Source organism: Pristiophorus japonicus, chromosome 7 (assembly GCF_044704955.1).
Source record: "Pristiophorus japonicus isolate sPriJap1 chromosome 7, sPriJap1.hap1, whole genome shotgun sequence".
NCBI lineage: Eukaryota > Metazoa > Chordata > Chondrichthyes > Pristiophoridae > Pristiophorus > Pristiophorus japonicus.
Genome location: NC_091983.1, coordinates 193,345,787 through 193,362,842, shown reverse-complemented (window position 1 = coordinate 193,362,842; position 17,056 = coordinate 193,345,787). Strand labels below are relative to the sequence as shown.

Here is a 17,056-nt window from a genome sequence, read left to right as displayed (position 1 = left end):
GATTTATAATTTAAGTAATAAAGGTGTGCATCAATAAAAATTGTATTCGCTCCAACGACCCTACAAAGATCATTAAACTTTTTCAGGCACTGCTTTCCACTCCTGGCCATTGTCTGAGGCAGATACCTCTTCAGCAATCTCCCTCCATATTCTGTTAAAAATGGATGGCAGGGGTCTAGATCTACCCTCGTGTAATTCCTGCATCACCTCTTCACAGCCCCCACAAGAGGTTCATTAACCCTCGTGAAAATCATCTGGCATGCTGTCTATTGTCCTCCTCCATCTCCATCATCAAAATAGAATAAACTGACTGATTCAGCCCCAGGTGTACTGCGCATGTGCGTGGCTGCGCCCTGCATTAGCTTTTGCGATTGAACAGCAGACCAGAAGCGCGGGGTGATAAAAAAAAAAAGTTTAAAATTCGTGCATGCGCAGAACGGCCACATTTATTTTAGGACTGGAACTTTCGGCTCCGACACACACATTTTGTGGTGCAATGCTGGAGTTAGCGCTAATGCTCGTCGTGACCTTTCATATGGCAAAAGTTGTGCGCTCTGGCGCTAACATTTTTATTTTGCAGCGATTTGTGCCAGAAAACAGGCGAAATCGCAAAAAGCCCAAAATCCAGCCCATTGTGTGCAAACATTGGTTGCATGCTTGATTTGAGGATTTTGACCAGGTTTTATTAACGTGGGAAGATTAGTTAACTCCAGAACATGGGGCCCATCCATTTAAAACCATCCACATCTCTGGGGAAATATTGTGGGTTGAGAAGGCATTGGGGGGGGGGGGGGGGGGGGGGGGGGGTGCGGCAAGGGAGGGAAGGAAAACGATACTTAGATTGTACAAAAATGCAGAATTGCACAGTATCCTACACAGATTGGTCACAAAGCAAAATACTGAACATAAAATACCAATACTTAGAAAAACTTTAGGCTTTTCTTCTTAGTTAAGTGGTATCACAATGAAACACTTCAAATAGGTTTCTTGTGCTCCAAAAGACATTCGCTAGTCTTTTCAGTTGTTACAAACGGAATCAGTCATTAATAAGGCTGGTTATCGCCATCTGCGTGGCCGATCATAACCCAGTCATTTTTCATGAATACCTGTTATAGTTCATAAATGAAGATCTATTATTGCTAGCTAGGATACATATTATCCAGCACATTGGGATATATATTATAAAGAGACAATTAAAGTGTTAAAAAAAGTATTTACAGTGCAGAAACAGACTATTCAGCCCAACTGGTCCAGGTCAGTGTTTATGCTGCACATTAGCCTCCTTCTACCCCTCTTCATCTAACCCAGTCAACATATCCTATTTCTTTCACCCTCGTGTGCTTATCTAGCTTTGCCTTGAATGCATCTATGCTATTCGCATCATCTACTCCTTGTGGTAGCAAGTTTCACATTCTAACCACTAAAAAAAAGTTTCTTCCAATTTACCATTGGATTTATTGGTGACTATCTTAGATTTATGGCCCCTGGTTCTGGTCTTGGTGCAAGTGGCAACATTTTCTCTATGTCTACCTTATCAAACCCTTTCATAATCTACAAGACCTCTATATTCTTTCTGGTCAAGTTAGCTTTTCAGTCACTGGAACCTGTAACAACCACCTCAATGCACAAACAGCCAGATCTAGCCATGTGATTAAACCAGATCTCAAAAATTATTGACCAAGTGTAAATATTTTCAGTTTAATTATACAAGGTAATGATGGACGAGGAGGGGCATTTGGCTCATTAGTTCATTTAATCAGATAAGTCCAAAATTTTCACCACCACTTTCTGAAAGTTTATTCCCCTGCAGTAATCACTGAAACTTCCCCATATCAGTCCTAACTTTACACTTCTACTAGTTTGAACCAATGTCCTAATTTGGATATGTTTAGTGTCAAGCCGACCAAGACTCATAGGTCTCTTAACTTCATCCTTAACTATTTCAGTACTATTCGTGAAGCATGTCCGTTACCCATTTTATCATCTTCTGTGCTGCAAATGTTAAAATTTATCAAGTGAAGTTGACAAAATTCACAACTATCAAAAGCCTTTTAACAGAACCACTGATATATGGCTGATCTTTAACTCAACACCACCTTCCCACACAATGCCCATAATCCCTTGATTCTCTTAGTATCCAAAAATCTATTGGTCTCTGTCTTGAATATACTCAATAACTGAACATCTACAGCTCTCTGGGATTTTCACACTTAAATTATTTCTATTATGAAAATTATGACTTAGATTGTACATCAGCAGGCATGGCATTTGATTACCTATGTACTCCATTGAAGTCTAGGATCTACAGGAAGATGTTCCAAATTGAATTGGGAGGGGGACCATGAAGTTGAGAGCAGTGGCTGGAGGAATGACAGTCCTGGAGCAATAGAAGCTGGGTAGTGGGGTTTAGAAGCAAAATAATAGGAGTACTGGGCTTTAGAAAGGGGTATGACCATGGAAATGGCTGGGGGCATGGCAAGCTGCGGTGTGGAATCACTGTGAAGAGGGTCGTGGGAGCAGAGTGCGGTGCGGGGTGGGGGAAGAAAGAGGGAGATAACGACCCAAGATGTGTTGGCATGTAGAAGGGTGGTGCATGAAGAGCGGAGACATTTGTCTTTTAAAATGCGTAACAGGCATGCTACCTTAGTGCTAGGGAAAGTCTTGTGAACTTCCACAACCACTCAAGAAAAAGCCTAGAATAACCCACGAACCACTTTAAAGTTCTTAAGCATTTATAGCACTTTTGCTATTTTAATACAAGTACGGTAAACCCGTTCAAAATTATGGAGAGTTTGAGATGCAGCTGGAGGCCTGTGTGTAAAGGATTGGGGATATCACTGAAGTGGTGAGAAATAATAGGAGGGAACCCTGGGTATGAGCCCAATTTTGCAGCCCTCAGCCAAATAGTGCTGTGTACAACAACACTGCCACTTTATTCTAAAACTATGCTCCTAGTTCTAGATTCCCCCACGAGTGGAAACATCCTCTCTGCATCTACCCTGCCGAGCCCTCTCATCATCTTATGTTTCGATAAGATCCCCTCTCATCCTTCTGAACTTCAACGAAGATAATCCCAACCGACTCAATCTCTCTTCATAAAGGCCAACATTCCATTTGCCTTCATGATTACTTGCTGCACCACCATACCAACGTTTTGTGTTTCATGCCTAAGGACCCGCTGTACTGCAGCATTTTGTAATTTTTCTCCATTTAAATAATAATTTGCTTTTTTATTTTTTTCTGCCAATGTGAATAACCTCACTTTCCCACATGATACACCATCTGCCAAATTTTTGCCCACTCACAGCCTGTCTATATCCATTTGCATATTTTGTGTCCTCCTCACAACTTGCTTTCCCACCAATCTTTGTATCAGCAAACTTGGCTACATTATACTTGGTCCCTTCATCCAAATCATTAATATAGATTGTAAATAGTTGAGGCCCCATTACTGATCCCTGTGACACCCCACTAGTTACTGTTTGCCAACCGGAAAAATTACCCATTTATCCCAACTCTTTGTTAGTTAGCCAATCCTCTATCCATGCAACTATATTACCCCCATGAACTTTTATCTTGTGCAGTAACCTTTTATGTGGCACCTTATTGAATGCCTTCTGTTAATCCAAATACACCACAGCCACTGGTTCTCCCTTATCCACCCTGCTCCTTACCTCCTCAAAGAACTCCAGCAAATTTGTCAAACATGATTTCCCCTTCATAAAACCATGCTGACTCTGCTTGACTAAATTATACATTTCCAAATGTCCTGCTACTGCTTCCTTAATAATGGACTCCAACATTTTCCCAACGACCGATGTTAGGCTAACTGGTCTATAGTTTCCTGCTTTCTATCTGCCTCCTTTTAAAAAAAAAATAGGGGCATTACATTTGCGGTTTTCCAATCCGCTGGGACCTCCCCAGAATCCTGGGAATTTTGGTAGATTACAACCAATGCATCCACTATCGCTGCAGCCACTTCTTTTAACACCCGAGGGTGCAAGCCATCAGGTCCAGGGGACTTGTCTGCCTTTAATCCCATTATTTTACTGAGTACTTCTTTAATGAGTGATTGTTTTAAGTTCCTCCCTCCCTGTAGCCCATTGATTATCCATTATTGTCTTCTACCTTGAAGACAGATACAAAATATTTGTTCAAGGTCTCTGCCATGTCTGTCCCTGTTCCCCATTATTAATTCCCCAGTCTCATCCTGGGGGGGGGGGGGGGGGGGGGGGGGCGACCAACATGTACTTTAGCCACTCTCTTCCTTTTTGTATACCTATAGAAACTCTTAGTGTTTTTATATTTCTTGCTAGTTTACTTTCATAATCTTATTTTTTTTTTTAGTTGTTCTTTGCTGGTTTTTAAAAAAAAGTTTCCCAATCCTCTGGCCTCCCACTAATCTTGGCCATTTTGTATGCCATTGTTTTCAATTTGATACAATCCTTTATTTCATTTCCTTAGACACTAGGCTCTTCTTTCAATACCATGGGACCTATGTTTTAGGTGTATATTAATGAAACATAGAAAGTTTATCATCTCATTTAAAAGATGGCACCACCTACAATGCAACTGCACTGGAGTGTAAACGTAAATTATGTGCTCAAGTTCTGGAGTAGATCAGGACTTCATAAAGTTTCGGACACACCAAACGATAATCTGAACACATTTTTATTTAATGAATTACAAGCATCATATGCCATTTTACAGTTATATCCATTTTATTTAATTTTAAATATCCTTTCAATAGGATATAGAAAACAGATGAATTTAGAAACACCACATTTTACCTACCATATGTTCACCTGCCCAAAAGCTCCCTCCTAAGCTGAAGAACTGGAGTTCCACTTAGGCAGTGGAAATAAATTATAGTTTAGCTGGAACCATACTGCAAGCTATATGTTGAGCCATATTCCAGTTACCAATCTCCTTATAAACATAGCATTAAGTTTAGAAGCATTTGGCTTTCATCTCCAACTCTAATGTGTTAGTTTCACAGTCAAGGCTAGTTTTAACAGAGGCTTGCGCTGAAGCCATTTCATGTTGTGAAGTGTCCTTATATCATTGTGATATGTTGAGATTCTGTCTTAGTGTTCTTGCATCCATTTCCCCTTTTTGTATGGAGGAACATGTTCTTGTTTAAAAAAATAACTTGCCATTTAACTGACATGCACAGTGGAGTGTTCCCTCTTCCAGAAGTTAAAATTTCACAGCAAGAACACAAGTAGCAGCATTTGCACTCAAATCTACTTTGAGTTCATTTAAACATTAATATAGAAACATAGAAAATAGGTGCAGGAGTAGGCCATTCAGCCCTTCGAGCCTGCACCACCATTCAATGAGTTCATGACTGAACATGCAACTTCAGTACCCCATTTCTTGCTTTCTCGCCATACCCCTTGATCCCCTAGTAGTAACTCCTTTTTGAATATATTTAGTGAATTGGCCTCAACAACTTTCTGTGGTAGAGAATTCCACAGGTTCACCACGCTCTGGGTGAAGAAGTTTCTCCTCTTCTCGGTTCTAAATGTCTTACCCCTTATCCTTAGACTGTGACCCCTGGTTCTGGACTTCAACATTGGGAACATTCTTCCTGCCTAAACCTGTCGAACCTATCTAAACCCATCAGAATTTTAAACATTTCTATGAGATCCCCGCTCATTCTTCTGAACTCCAGGTGAATACAAGCCCAGTTGATCCAGTCTTTCACGATATATCAGTCCCACCATCCTGGGAATCAGTCTGGTGAACCTTCGCTGCACTCCCTCAATAGCAAGAATGTCCTTCCTCAAGTTAGGAGACCAAAACTGTATACAATACTCCAGGTGTGGCCTCACCAAGGTCCTGTACAACTGTAGTAACACCTCCCTTCCCCTGTACTCAAATCCCCTCGCTATGAAGGCCAACATGCCATTTGTTGTCTTAACCGCCTGCTGTACCTGCATGCCAACCTTCAATGACTGATGTACCATGGCACCCAGGTCTCATTGCATCTCCACTTTTCCTAATCTGTCACCATTCAGATAATAGTCTGTGTCTCTGTTTTTACCACCAAAGTGGATAACCTCACATTTATCCACATTATACTTCATATCCATGTCACTCTGCAGCCTCATAGCATCCTCCTCGCAGCTCACACTGCCACCCGCAAATTTGGAGATACTACATTTAATCCCCTCGTCTAAATCATTAATGTACAACGTAAACAGCTGGGACCCCAGCATTGAACCTTGTGGTACCCCACTAATCACTGCCTGTCATTCTGAAAAGTACCCATTTAAGCGCTTAGGAGGTCCAACAAACCACCAAGCATTTTTTAATAAGGTTACACTCGAGGGGGAGATGGGGTCTCACTGCTTACCCGAAGAATCAGACTGGGCACTCTGGATATATAGTGCACCTTTAGCTTTGATGCAAAGCAGAAACCACTTAGGAGCTGTAGTGTTGACAGCAAGGATGGAACAAATTCTACCCCTGTTTCAATCCCATTTGAAAGATATTCTTGGAGTCACATTATTTGCCTGGGTGCATTTCCTTACTGTACCCAACATGGATTTTAGATTTATAACACAGTGGCCCTCATAGCCTACCCTAGCGTGAACAAGTTAGCAGGCTGAGCCAACTGCATCGATAGGTAGAATCTAATTCATTTTAGAGTTGCTAGTTCAGGGCAGTATGCTCCTTCTAGAATACCCATGATGTTTCTCCATATACAAATACATTTCAATATTCCACATTTTCCTTCAGCCAAGAAACTGCTGACCCTCAACAAACTCTTCCATGGCACTGGTCAATTCAGGCATTTGCATAGTACTGTACATTTCTTCTATTTACTGAGTTTGAGAGGTTTCAAGAGGATGTAGCTGCGATTTCAATTGGTTGTATTTCCAGGCTGAATCCCACAATGGTCCACTGCTACAATCAAGATCCACTTGGCAAGATGTTTGCCGATTGTATTCTTCAAATACGATAGCCTACATGAGTAGAATAGGAATTGCGCCCTTAAACAGGTTTGTAAAAATACTAATTACATAATCTACTCTGACTGAAGCCACATCAATTACTAAATATTGTGCTCATCACAGTCCCTTATCCAACCCACACTAAAGTTAAGATCACACAAGTCCTGGAGCAAGCCACAACCAGCAAAACTAACAACTTGCATCTATATTGTGCCTTTAATGAAGTAAAACATCCCAAGACACTTCACAGGAGTGTCATAAGACAAGAATTTGACAACGAACCACACATGAAGAAATTACGGCAGATGACCAAAAGCTTGGTCAAAGAGGTAGGTTTTAAGGAGTGTCTTAAAAAGGAGGAAACAGAGGTAGAGAGATGGATAGAGTTCCAGAGCTTCAGGTCTATGCAGCTGAAGGTACGGCCATTGATGGTTGAGCGATTATAATCAGGGATGCTCAAGAGAATTTGAGGAGCGCAGATATCTGGGGTGGAGGGGGACATGAGTTGTGAGGCTGAAGGAGATTAGAGAGAGAGGGGCACAGCCATGGAGGGCTTTGTAAACAACGATGAGAATTTTGAAATTAAAGTGTTGCTTAACCGGAAGCCAAAGTAGGTCAGCTAGCACAAAGGTGATGAGTGAATGGGAATTGGTGCAAGTTAGGACACGGGCTGCCGAGTTTTGGATCACCTCAAGTTTACGTAAGGTAGACAATGACTTTGGTCTTCCCAATATTTAATTGGGAGAAAATTTTTGCTCATCTAGTACTGGATGTCAGACAAGCAGTCTGACAATTTAGACCATGGAGGGGTCAAGAGAAGTGGTGGTGCGATAAAGCTGGTTGTCATCAACATACATGTGAAAACTGAAGCTGTGTTTTTGGATGATATCACCACAGAGCTTTTACCCACAGTCAACCTTAATTTTACAGTGCAAATACATGGCTTCTGATGAGATGCTTTTTCATTAAGTGTTTATAGCCCCTCTACATCAAGAACGGCATTGAAACAGTACACTGCATTGGATAACTGTATTTCACAAATATGAACAGCAGCCCTTGGGAATACACACCTATGATTTTACTCATCACTGGATGCCTGAATATTGTATTTATTCCTTACATCAACTGGGTCACTAGATATTCCCCCTCAGCTTCTGCATCAAACTATTCATGCAACAAGTTTCTTTTGCGTCTTTAATGTAGAAAAAAGTCCCAAGGCACTTCATAGAAGTATAATCTGACACAAATTGACGCCAAGTCAAAGGAAGGGAAATTAGGAGTGATTAAAAGCTTGGGCAAAGAGGTGGGTTATAAGGGAGTCTTAAGTGAAGGAGGTGGTAGTGGAGAGGGTTAAAGAACAATGAACAAACTTTTATTTATGTAGCGCCTTTCACAACCTAACATGCTTTATAGCCAATGAAGTACTTGAAGTATAGTCACTGTTGTAATATAGGGAAATACAGCAACCAATTTATGCATGGCAAGGTCCCACAAAAAACGATGAGATAAGTGAAAAGATAATCTGTTTTAGTGATGTTGGTTAAGGGACAAATATTAGCCACAACACCGAGAGAACGTCCCTGCTCTTCTGCAAACAGTGCCATGGGATCTTAGATCCATGCGACAGAGTTTAGGGAGGAAAATCAAGAGCAAAGGGGCTGGACAGCTGAAGGCACCATCATAGGCAATTTTAAACATAGAATCATAGAAATTTACAGCACAGAAGGCCATTAAGAGCTATCTAGCCTAATCCCACTTTCCAGCTTTTCGACCATAGCCTTGTAGTGCATATCCAAGTACTTTTGAAATGCAATAAGGATTTCTGCCTCTACCACCCTTTCAGGCAGCGAGATCCAGACCCCCACCATCTCAGCTAAGAAAAGTCCTCAACTCCCATCTAATCCTTCTGTCAATTACTTTAAATCCATCATAGGTAATCCCTCGGAATTGAAGACTTGCTTCCACTCCTAAGTGAGTTCTTTGGTGGCTAAACAATCCAATACGAGAGCCACAGACTCTGTCACAGGTGGGACAGACATCCACCAAGGGAAGGGTTGGGTGGGACTGGTTCGCTGCACGCTCCTTCCACTGCCTGTGCTTGACTTCTTCATGCTGTGTGTGTTGAGATTTGAAGAGCTCAACGCCCTCCCGGATGCACTTTCTTCACCTAGGGCGGTCTTCAGCCAGGGACTCCCAGGTGTCAGTGGTGATGTCGCACTTTACCAGGGAGGCTTTAAGGGTTTCCGCTGCCCACCTTTGACTTGTTCGCCGTGAAGGAGCTCCGCATAGAGCATTTGCTTAGGGAGTCTCGTGTCTGGCATGCAAACCATGTGGCCTGCCCAGCGAAGCTGATCAAGTGTGGTCAGTGCTTCAATGCTGGGAATGTTAGCCTGGACGAGGACACTAATGTTGGTGCACCTGTCCTCCCAGAGGATTTGGAGGATCTTGCGGAGACATCACTGGTGATTATATCTCCAGCGGCTTGGTTTCTTCTGTACATGGTCCATGCCTCTGATCCATACAGGAAGGCGGGTATTATGATAGGCCTGTCGACCATAAGCTCGATAGTAGATTTGAGGGCCTGGTCTTCAAACATTCTTTTCCTCAGGCTGCGTTGAATCTCTGCAGCAATGTCTGCTTTTGTTGACAAGAGGCTCCCGAGGTATGGGAAATGATCCACGTTGTCCAGGGCCACGTCGTGAATCTTGATGACTTGTGGGGGGGTGGGGCAGTGCTGTGCGGCGAGAACAGACTAGTGGAGGACCTTTGTCTTACGGATGGTTAAGCGTAAGGCCTATGCTTTCATAAACCTCAGTGAATACATCAACTATATCCTGGAGTTCAGCCTCAGAGTGTGTGCAGATGCAGGAGTCGTCCGCATAACCGGTGGGGTAATCTTAGACCTGGCCTGGAGGTGGCGTAGGTTAAACAGCTTCCCACTGGTTCTGTAGTTTAGTGCCACTCCAGCGGGGAGCTTGTTGACTGAGGTGGAGCATGGCAGCGAGGAAGATTGAGAAGAGGGTTGGAGCGATGACGCAGCCCTGTTTGACCCCGGGCCAGACGTTGATGGATCTGTTGGTAAGGATCCCGACCTGCATGTCGTCGTGGAGCAGGCGAAGGATGTTGACAAACTTTTGAGGGCATTCGAAATGGAGGAGGATGCTCCATGGACCCTCACCGTTGACAGTGTCAAAGGTTTTTGTAAGATCGAAGAAGGCCATGTATAAGGGCTGGCGCTGCTCCCTGCATTTTTCCTGCAGCTGTCGCGCTGCAAAGATCATGTCCGTTGTGCCCCGTAGGGGACGAAATCCGCACTGTGATTCCGGGAGGAGCTCCTTGGCCTAAGGGAGAAGACGGTTATTGGCCTCTCGGTAAGAGAGAAATAAGTCGTTCCTATTCACTCTATCCAGGCCCCGCAATTTTATAGACCTCAATTAGATCTCAGCCTCCTCTGCTCTAAAGAAAACAACCCCAGCCCATCCAATCTTTCCTCAAGCTGTGGCCTAACTAGTGTTTTGTACAGTTCCAGCATAACCTCCCTGCTCTTATATTGCATGCCTCAGCAATCTCCATTTCAGCTCCCATTGACCCATCTCCTCCAAATTGACCAACCTCCTGTTTTATCTAAACCTTTCCTCCCCATATTCTCAACCATCCCATCAAGTTTTCCATTTCCTGTGGCTCAAGTACCAAGCAAAGTCATTTCTGCCTATTTGGTCGCATCCCTCACCACACAATTCCACCAAAGTTCCTTCCTTTTGCACACTGAAAACAAACACCCCCTCAACTCTCTTACAATCACACATTTGAACTCAATACCAGCTTGCTCCATTTGCCACAATACCCATCACAGCTATTTACTTAAACACTCGCTCAACTCTGCCTTTGATGAGATTGTTCCCAATAAAACTTTTACTGTGCCCATCTTGGCCATACTTCCGGTACAGCCTGCACCTTTGATCCCTCAAGTCATCGGGAACAAACTTGAGAAACCTGGCCGACAACTAGTTTAGCCATTTATCGCCAGATCTGACTTGTCCACATCAAGCTCCACCAAGCCACGTCACCCGTGTCAAATCAGCCCACTACTCCAGGATTATTCTGGAGGGCAAAGATAATCTGCGTCCCCTTTTCTCTATCAACTGCCTCCTTAAACCCTTCTCCCCTAAACCTTCCCCACCTCTAATGACGTGAAGGGAAGGATTTGTTTGTCTCTAGGTGTGACCATCTGTTACTAGCTCAGGTTCTTACTGCCTCTAACCACCAAGCAAAACTCCCCTGTCCCATCGCCACCCTAGCCCTAAACCCCACAACGCTCTTGCTTTTTCAAACTCAACTCATCCATGAGACCTACCATCTGCCCATTCCCACAAAAGCTCAGATCACAAAGCGTGCTTCCTAGTGCCCATTTTAAACTATTCCCTCTCAGGTGTTATTTCCCCCCCCCCTTGACTTTCTAAACTGCCATCATCTCCTTGCAGTATCTCCGTTTCCCAGTGTCTAGGTCTCTTCCACTCAACCCCCAAATTTTTCTTCAGAATCTCTCCCCAATCTCTCCATGAAAATCTGCTTCTGAAGGGCACTTAGATTTTGTGTTGAGTCACTAGTAGAATACTTCTTAGTCAGTCAGTCACCCTCCATAAACTAATCCAAAACTCTTCTGCTTACATTCTATCCGCATTAAGACATGCTCACCCAGGACACCGTCCTTCACTGGCTTCCAGTCATACTCTGCCTCAAAATGTAAACAATTTAATCTTGATCCTGCACAGTTTCCCCATCTCTAAACACCTCCAGCACGACACACTTACTCTATACATTGGACTGGCCTCGTATCCATTTCTACTGCCAACTCCTCCCCCAACTCCCCCACACACACACACAAATGACTTTCAGGTGCCCAAGTCCCTCACTAAACCCTTACACCCCTTTACCTCCTTCAATATCCTCTCTGAAACCCACTTCTGACCAAGCTTTTGTTCACCCCATCTGACTCGGTGCTGATTTTCCTTATGCCTTTGAAACGTTTCTCTATCTTAATAGGCACTATTTAATGCAAGTGGTTGCACGCCCAATATTCTTCACATTATTGATAATAGCTTATCAGAACCAAGTTTAGTCTGCTTCCACAGTTCAAAAAATCTACACACTGTCAACAGTAAAACTAACTATTAGATGAAATAAACAGTGAGTGAGGAAGTATTAAGGGGCTTAGCAGCTTGAAAGTGGATAAATCCCCAGGCCCGGATGAACCGTATCCCAGGCTGTTGAGGCAAGAGGAAATAGCAGAGGCTTGGACCATCATTTTCCAATGCGCTCTGGTTACAGGCGAGGTGCCGGAGGGCTGCTAATGTTGTACCTTTGTTTAAAAAAGGGAGAAAGTGATTGGCCTGCAATTACAGGCCAATCAGCCTAACCTTGGTGGTGGGAAAATTATTGGAAAAAAATTCATTTAGAAAGACACAGATTAATCAAGGAGAGCCAGCATGGATTTGTTAAGGGAAGGTCTGATTTGATTGAATTTTGAGAGGCAGTAACAAGGAGGGTCGATGAGGGTAGTGCATTTGATGCAGTGTATATGGATTTTAGCAAGGCTTTTGATAAGGTCCCACATGGCAGACTGGTCATTAAAGAAAAAGCCCATGGGATCCAGAGCAAAGTGACAAGTTGGATCCAAAATTGGCTCAGATGCAGGAAGCAAAGGGTAATGGTTGATAGGTGTTTTTGTGACTGGAAGGCTGTTCCAGTGGGGTTCAGTACTAGGTCCCTTGCTTTTTGAGATATACATCAATGATTAAGACTTGAATGTAGGGGGTCTGATTAAGAAGTTTGCAGATGATATTAAAATCAGCTGTGTTGTTGATAATGAAGAAGAAAGCTGTAGACTGCAGGACGATATCAATAAACTGGTCAGGTGGGCAGAACAGTGGCAAATGGAATTCAATCCAGAGAAGTGTGAGGTAATGCATTTGGGGAGGGCTAACAATGCAAGGGCATACACATTAAATGATAGGACACGGAGAAGTGCAGAGGAACAAAGGGACCTTGGAGTGCATGTCCACAGATTCCTGAAGGTGGCAGGCCAGGTAGATAAGGTGGTAAAGGCAGCATATGCCTTTATTAGCCAAGGCATAGAATACAAGAGCAGGGAGGTTATGCTTGAACTGTACAAAACTAGTTAGGCCACAGCTAGAATACTGCATGCAGTTCTAGTCATCATGTTACAGGAAAGACATGATTGCACTAGAGAGGGTACAGAGGAGATTTACGAGAATGTTGCCTGGACTGGAGAATTTGAGCTATGAAGAAAGATTGGATAGGCTGGATTTGTTTTCTTTGGAACAGGACAACTGGCGAGACCTTATTGAAGTATATAAAATTATGAGGGGCCTAGCTAGCGTGGATAGGAAGGACCTATTTCCCTTAGAAGGGTCAGCAACCAGGGGACATAGATTTAAAGTAATTGGTAGGTGGTTTTGAGGGGATATTCTTCACCCAGAGGGTAGTAGGGGTCTGGAACACATTGCCTGAAAGTGTGGTAGAGACAGGAACCCTCACCACATTTTTAAAAGTATTTTGGATGTGCACTTGAAGTGGCATAACCTACAGGGCTACGGACCAAGAGCACGAAAGTGGGATTGAGCTGGATAGTTCTTTGTCGGCCAGCGCAGACACGATGGGCCAAAATGGCCTCCTTCTGTGCTGCAAATTTCTATGATTCCATGAACTGCCAGAAAGCAGCATTCCTATTAAGCAATCTACAAAATTATGACAACTGTAAAAATTCTTGTACTGAACACACAAATATGCTAAAAGGTTGAGCAGTCATGCACTACATCCATTTTTAAAATAAGGCAGGCTTTTTTCAATGTCAGGATTACTTATAACTGAAGAATACCAGGGAATCAAGTAATTCGAAGGCCTGCGACTTTGAAAGGAAATTGTGAAAAACTGCACAGAGTACAATATATATACACATTAAGTCCCTGTTGTTACAAGTTGTACATTAGATATTATAACATCTTGGTTTACAAAACCTATAATAACTAAAATGCGTGACATTCCAGATATTAGTTAATACTGGTGCTAGTTCAGCACACAAGGTTATCAAGGAGACTAGCAAGAGCTGAAAACATTTTTTTTTAAGTCTTATTTATAAAAGTCATGAACCATGTAAAATTAAGCTATTTTAGAAAGAAACCAATTTCTTTTTGTAAAGTGTTGCTTTTTAATATTCACACATCAGAAAACTTAAATACATAAACCTAAACACAGCTTGCAGTGCTTCCCATTGCCCAGTCTTTAAACAGGATATTAAAAAAAACTATACCCAAATTAACTCTACCTTATTCAAATGCCATGGAATATATATATTTTTTTAAAGCTTGCAGTACCCTTAACTGGTAGATGTGCCAATCATCAATTGCTGTCTCAATTATGATCTTTACAGACAATAATTAGCCTTTAGGACAAGTATCAATATCTTTGTAGAAACATGCAATGGCATATCCTAGGCTGCATTTCAAATCACTAATTTAATAGGGAATAAGCTATCAGATTTTAATTACTTGTCACATTCCCAATCCCAAGGCTCCCACAAGATACCCAACTACCTCAATCAAACTTTGCACTCGCAACCTCCATTTGTTGATGCGGGGAACATTTAGTTACTTTCCCCCCCCCCCCCTCTTGCCTCAAACTTTTCCCTCTGACAGTCTCCGCGCCACTCATCCTCAACGTGATGACAAGTTAGGAGTACAATTGTACTGATTCCTTTATTTAACTTGCTAATATCACCCTTGGGAATCATGATACCAGACTGCAACCACCTATAAAACAAGATTTTTAAATGCACTTTTTCCAGTGAACAGTATATAAATAGATTTAGTGACGCACTAGTAAAAACAGTGGTATAAGTATCAGACAAAATACTACAGTTTTTCCCTGCTCCCAAGCAGTGTTTTAAGTTCACAATAGAATAAAATAAATTAAAGCTGCACTTGCATCCCATTTGCTCTGGCGGAGTGAAGTTGTATTTGTCTGGGCATGTTTTCAATGCAAGGCATACTGATATACACAGAATTAGGGCGAGTTAGCAGGATGTTCGAACACCCATCAATGGATTCTGCCTGGTGCTTCAAGACCAATGTTCACATCTCTATTTATCAAAATGCTTGGTGCAGCGGCACACAAGACAGTGGTATAACTCTCGCCTCGGAGTCAGAAGGTTATGGGTTCAAGTCCCACTCCAGGAACCTGAGCACATAATCCAGTGAAGTGCTGATGGAGAGCTGCACCACTGGAGGTGCTGTCTCTCGGATGAGCCGTTAAACTGAGAACCAATCTGCCCGCTCGGAGAGGAAAAACACCACAGCTCAAGGCACTATTTCAAAGAAGTGCAGGGGGATTGTCCCGGTGAATATTTATCCCTCAATCAAAATCACAAACAGATTATCTGGTCGTTATCATATTGCTGTTTGTGAGACCTTGCTGCGCCCTACATTAAATCAATCAGTGACTACACTTCCAAAAGTACTTCATTGGCTGTAAAGTACTTTGGGACGTCCCGAGGTCGTGAAAGAAGCTATGTATAAATGAAAGTTCTTTGTAACTAAATAGTCTGTACTGGCTGATGTATAGAATGCTGAAAGAAATATTTAGTGCAAAATAGATTTTTTTTTAAAATAAGCTAATGAAAGAAATACGATAGAATTGTAAGTGTTCCGGAACAAGTTGAACTAGGTTGAAAACCCACTTAGACATTTCCAGAATCCATCGGTCACAAAATAGTCAAATTGTGGACAGTTTACTCACTGGATCCATTGCTTTATAATTGTTTTAAAAATCAGTAACTCGACTGCGAAATACAAAGTGGGTCATTAAAGTGCTAAAAGTGAGAGCGAGTGAGCGATAATGAGAGGCGGTTGCTGTACCTTCCAGCCGGCCGAGCTGTTGCTGTCTCCTTTATCCTTGAAGTAGGGCACAGTGCGGACCATCCAGTCGTAGATCTGCGACAGCGTCAGCCGCTTGTCCGGCGAGCTCTCGATGGCTTTCGTGATCAGATCCGCGTACGACATGTTGCCCCAGGCGTTCCTGCGGGACGAGGCTTTCCGCTGCTGGGGCCCCGCACCGGCGGCCGCTGCCAAGCCGAAAGCGCCGGGGGAATGAGAGGAGGAGGACGGGGAGCGGGAACCTCTCGTGCCACCCGCCGCCGGCTGCTTCAACAACCCGTCTCCCCCACCACCACCTTCTGCTACTTTCGGCTCCAACTCTCCGCCGCCGGCCGAGCCCAGCAGTAGCAGTCCGGACTCGGAGCCGCCGAGCTCGTCGTCCTCTGCTGCCTCCTCGGCTTCTTCTTCGGGGATCATATCGGAAGCCTCGCTCGAGTCGTTCTTGCCCGAGGAGGCGGCGGGGAAGTCGGGCCGGGGTAAGGGCCAGGTGCAGGAGCGGGGCCGGCTCTGCGGCTCGAAGTCGGGGTCGATGTCGATCTCCAGCGGGGCGGCTGTCGGGGCAGCCCCTTCGGCCATGATTCAGCCTGCAGGACCGAGAGCGGTGGGTGAGGGGGAATCCAGGGGTGGGGGTGCAGCAGGTACGGGACTCCCGACCGTCGTGCTCCACTCAGCTTTCGGCGCTCAGAATTCACTCGGAGAAACAACGAAAGCCGCACGGTGACTGGGATCCATCGAGAGAGAGCACGCGGCTTTAAAACTCCGGTCTCAAACTGCTCAGCAGGCGACAGCAAGGTAAATGACTGCCGCTTTGCTCATAAGGCTACCATCTTGACACCGACTCCAACTCGCTGGCTTCTGTGGGTCGATGTGTCACCTTCCCCCCCCCCCCCCCTTTAAAACCCCTAATCCCCACCCTCCCCTGGGCCCCCTCTCCCACCGCCCAGTCCTTTAGAGCGACCCCCCGATTACTGTGAGGAAAGGGGACGGGGTTAAACAATGCACGGGTCGGAGAGTTAACGCTGCTGCTGGTCGGTTTAAAGGCGCTCGCGCTCTCTTTCCCCCCCCACCACCCACTTTGCTTCTCTCCCTCGCGCGCCGGCAGTTGGCCGCGAGCCGTCACTCCGAGAATCGGGAAGATCTAGA

General features: G+C 44.0%; 1 protein-coding gene across 1 annotated transcript in view; it reads right to left on the bottom strand.

The window, feature by feature from the left end:
- Nucleotides 1-16,789, bottom strand: part of foxo3b (forkhead box O3b) — a 95,548-nt gene extending 78,759 nt beyond the window's left edge. Inside the window, exon 1 of the mRNA XM_070885649.1 lies at nt 15,896-16,789. Within this exon, the coding sequence (XP_070741750.1) occupies nt 15,896-16,489 (594 nt within the window). The 5' untranslated portion in view covers nt 16,490-16,789. The remainder of the gene's footprint in view (nt 1-15,895) is intronic.
- Nucleotides 16,790-17,056: the final 267 nt, after the last annotated feature.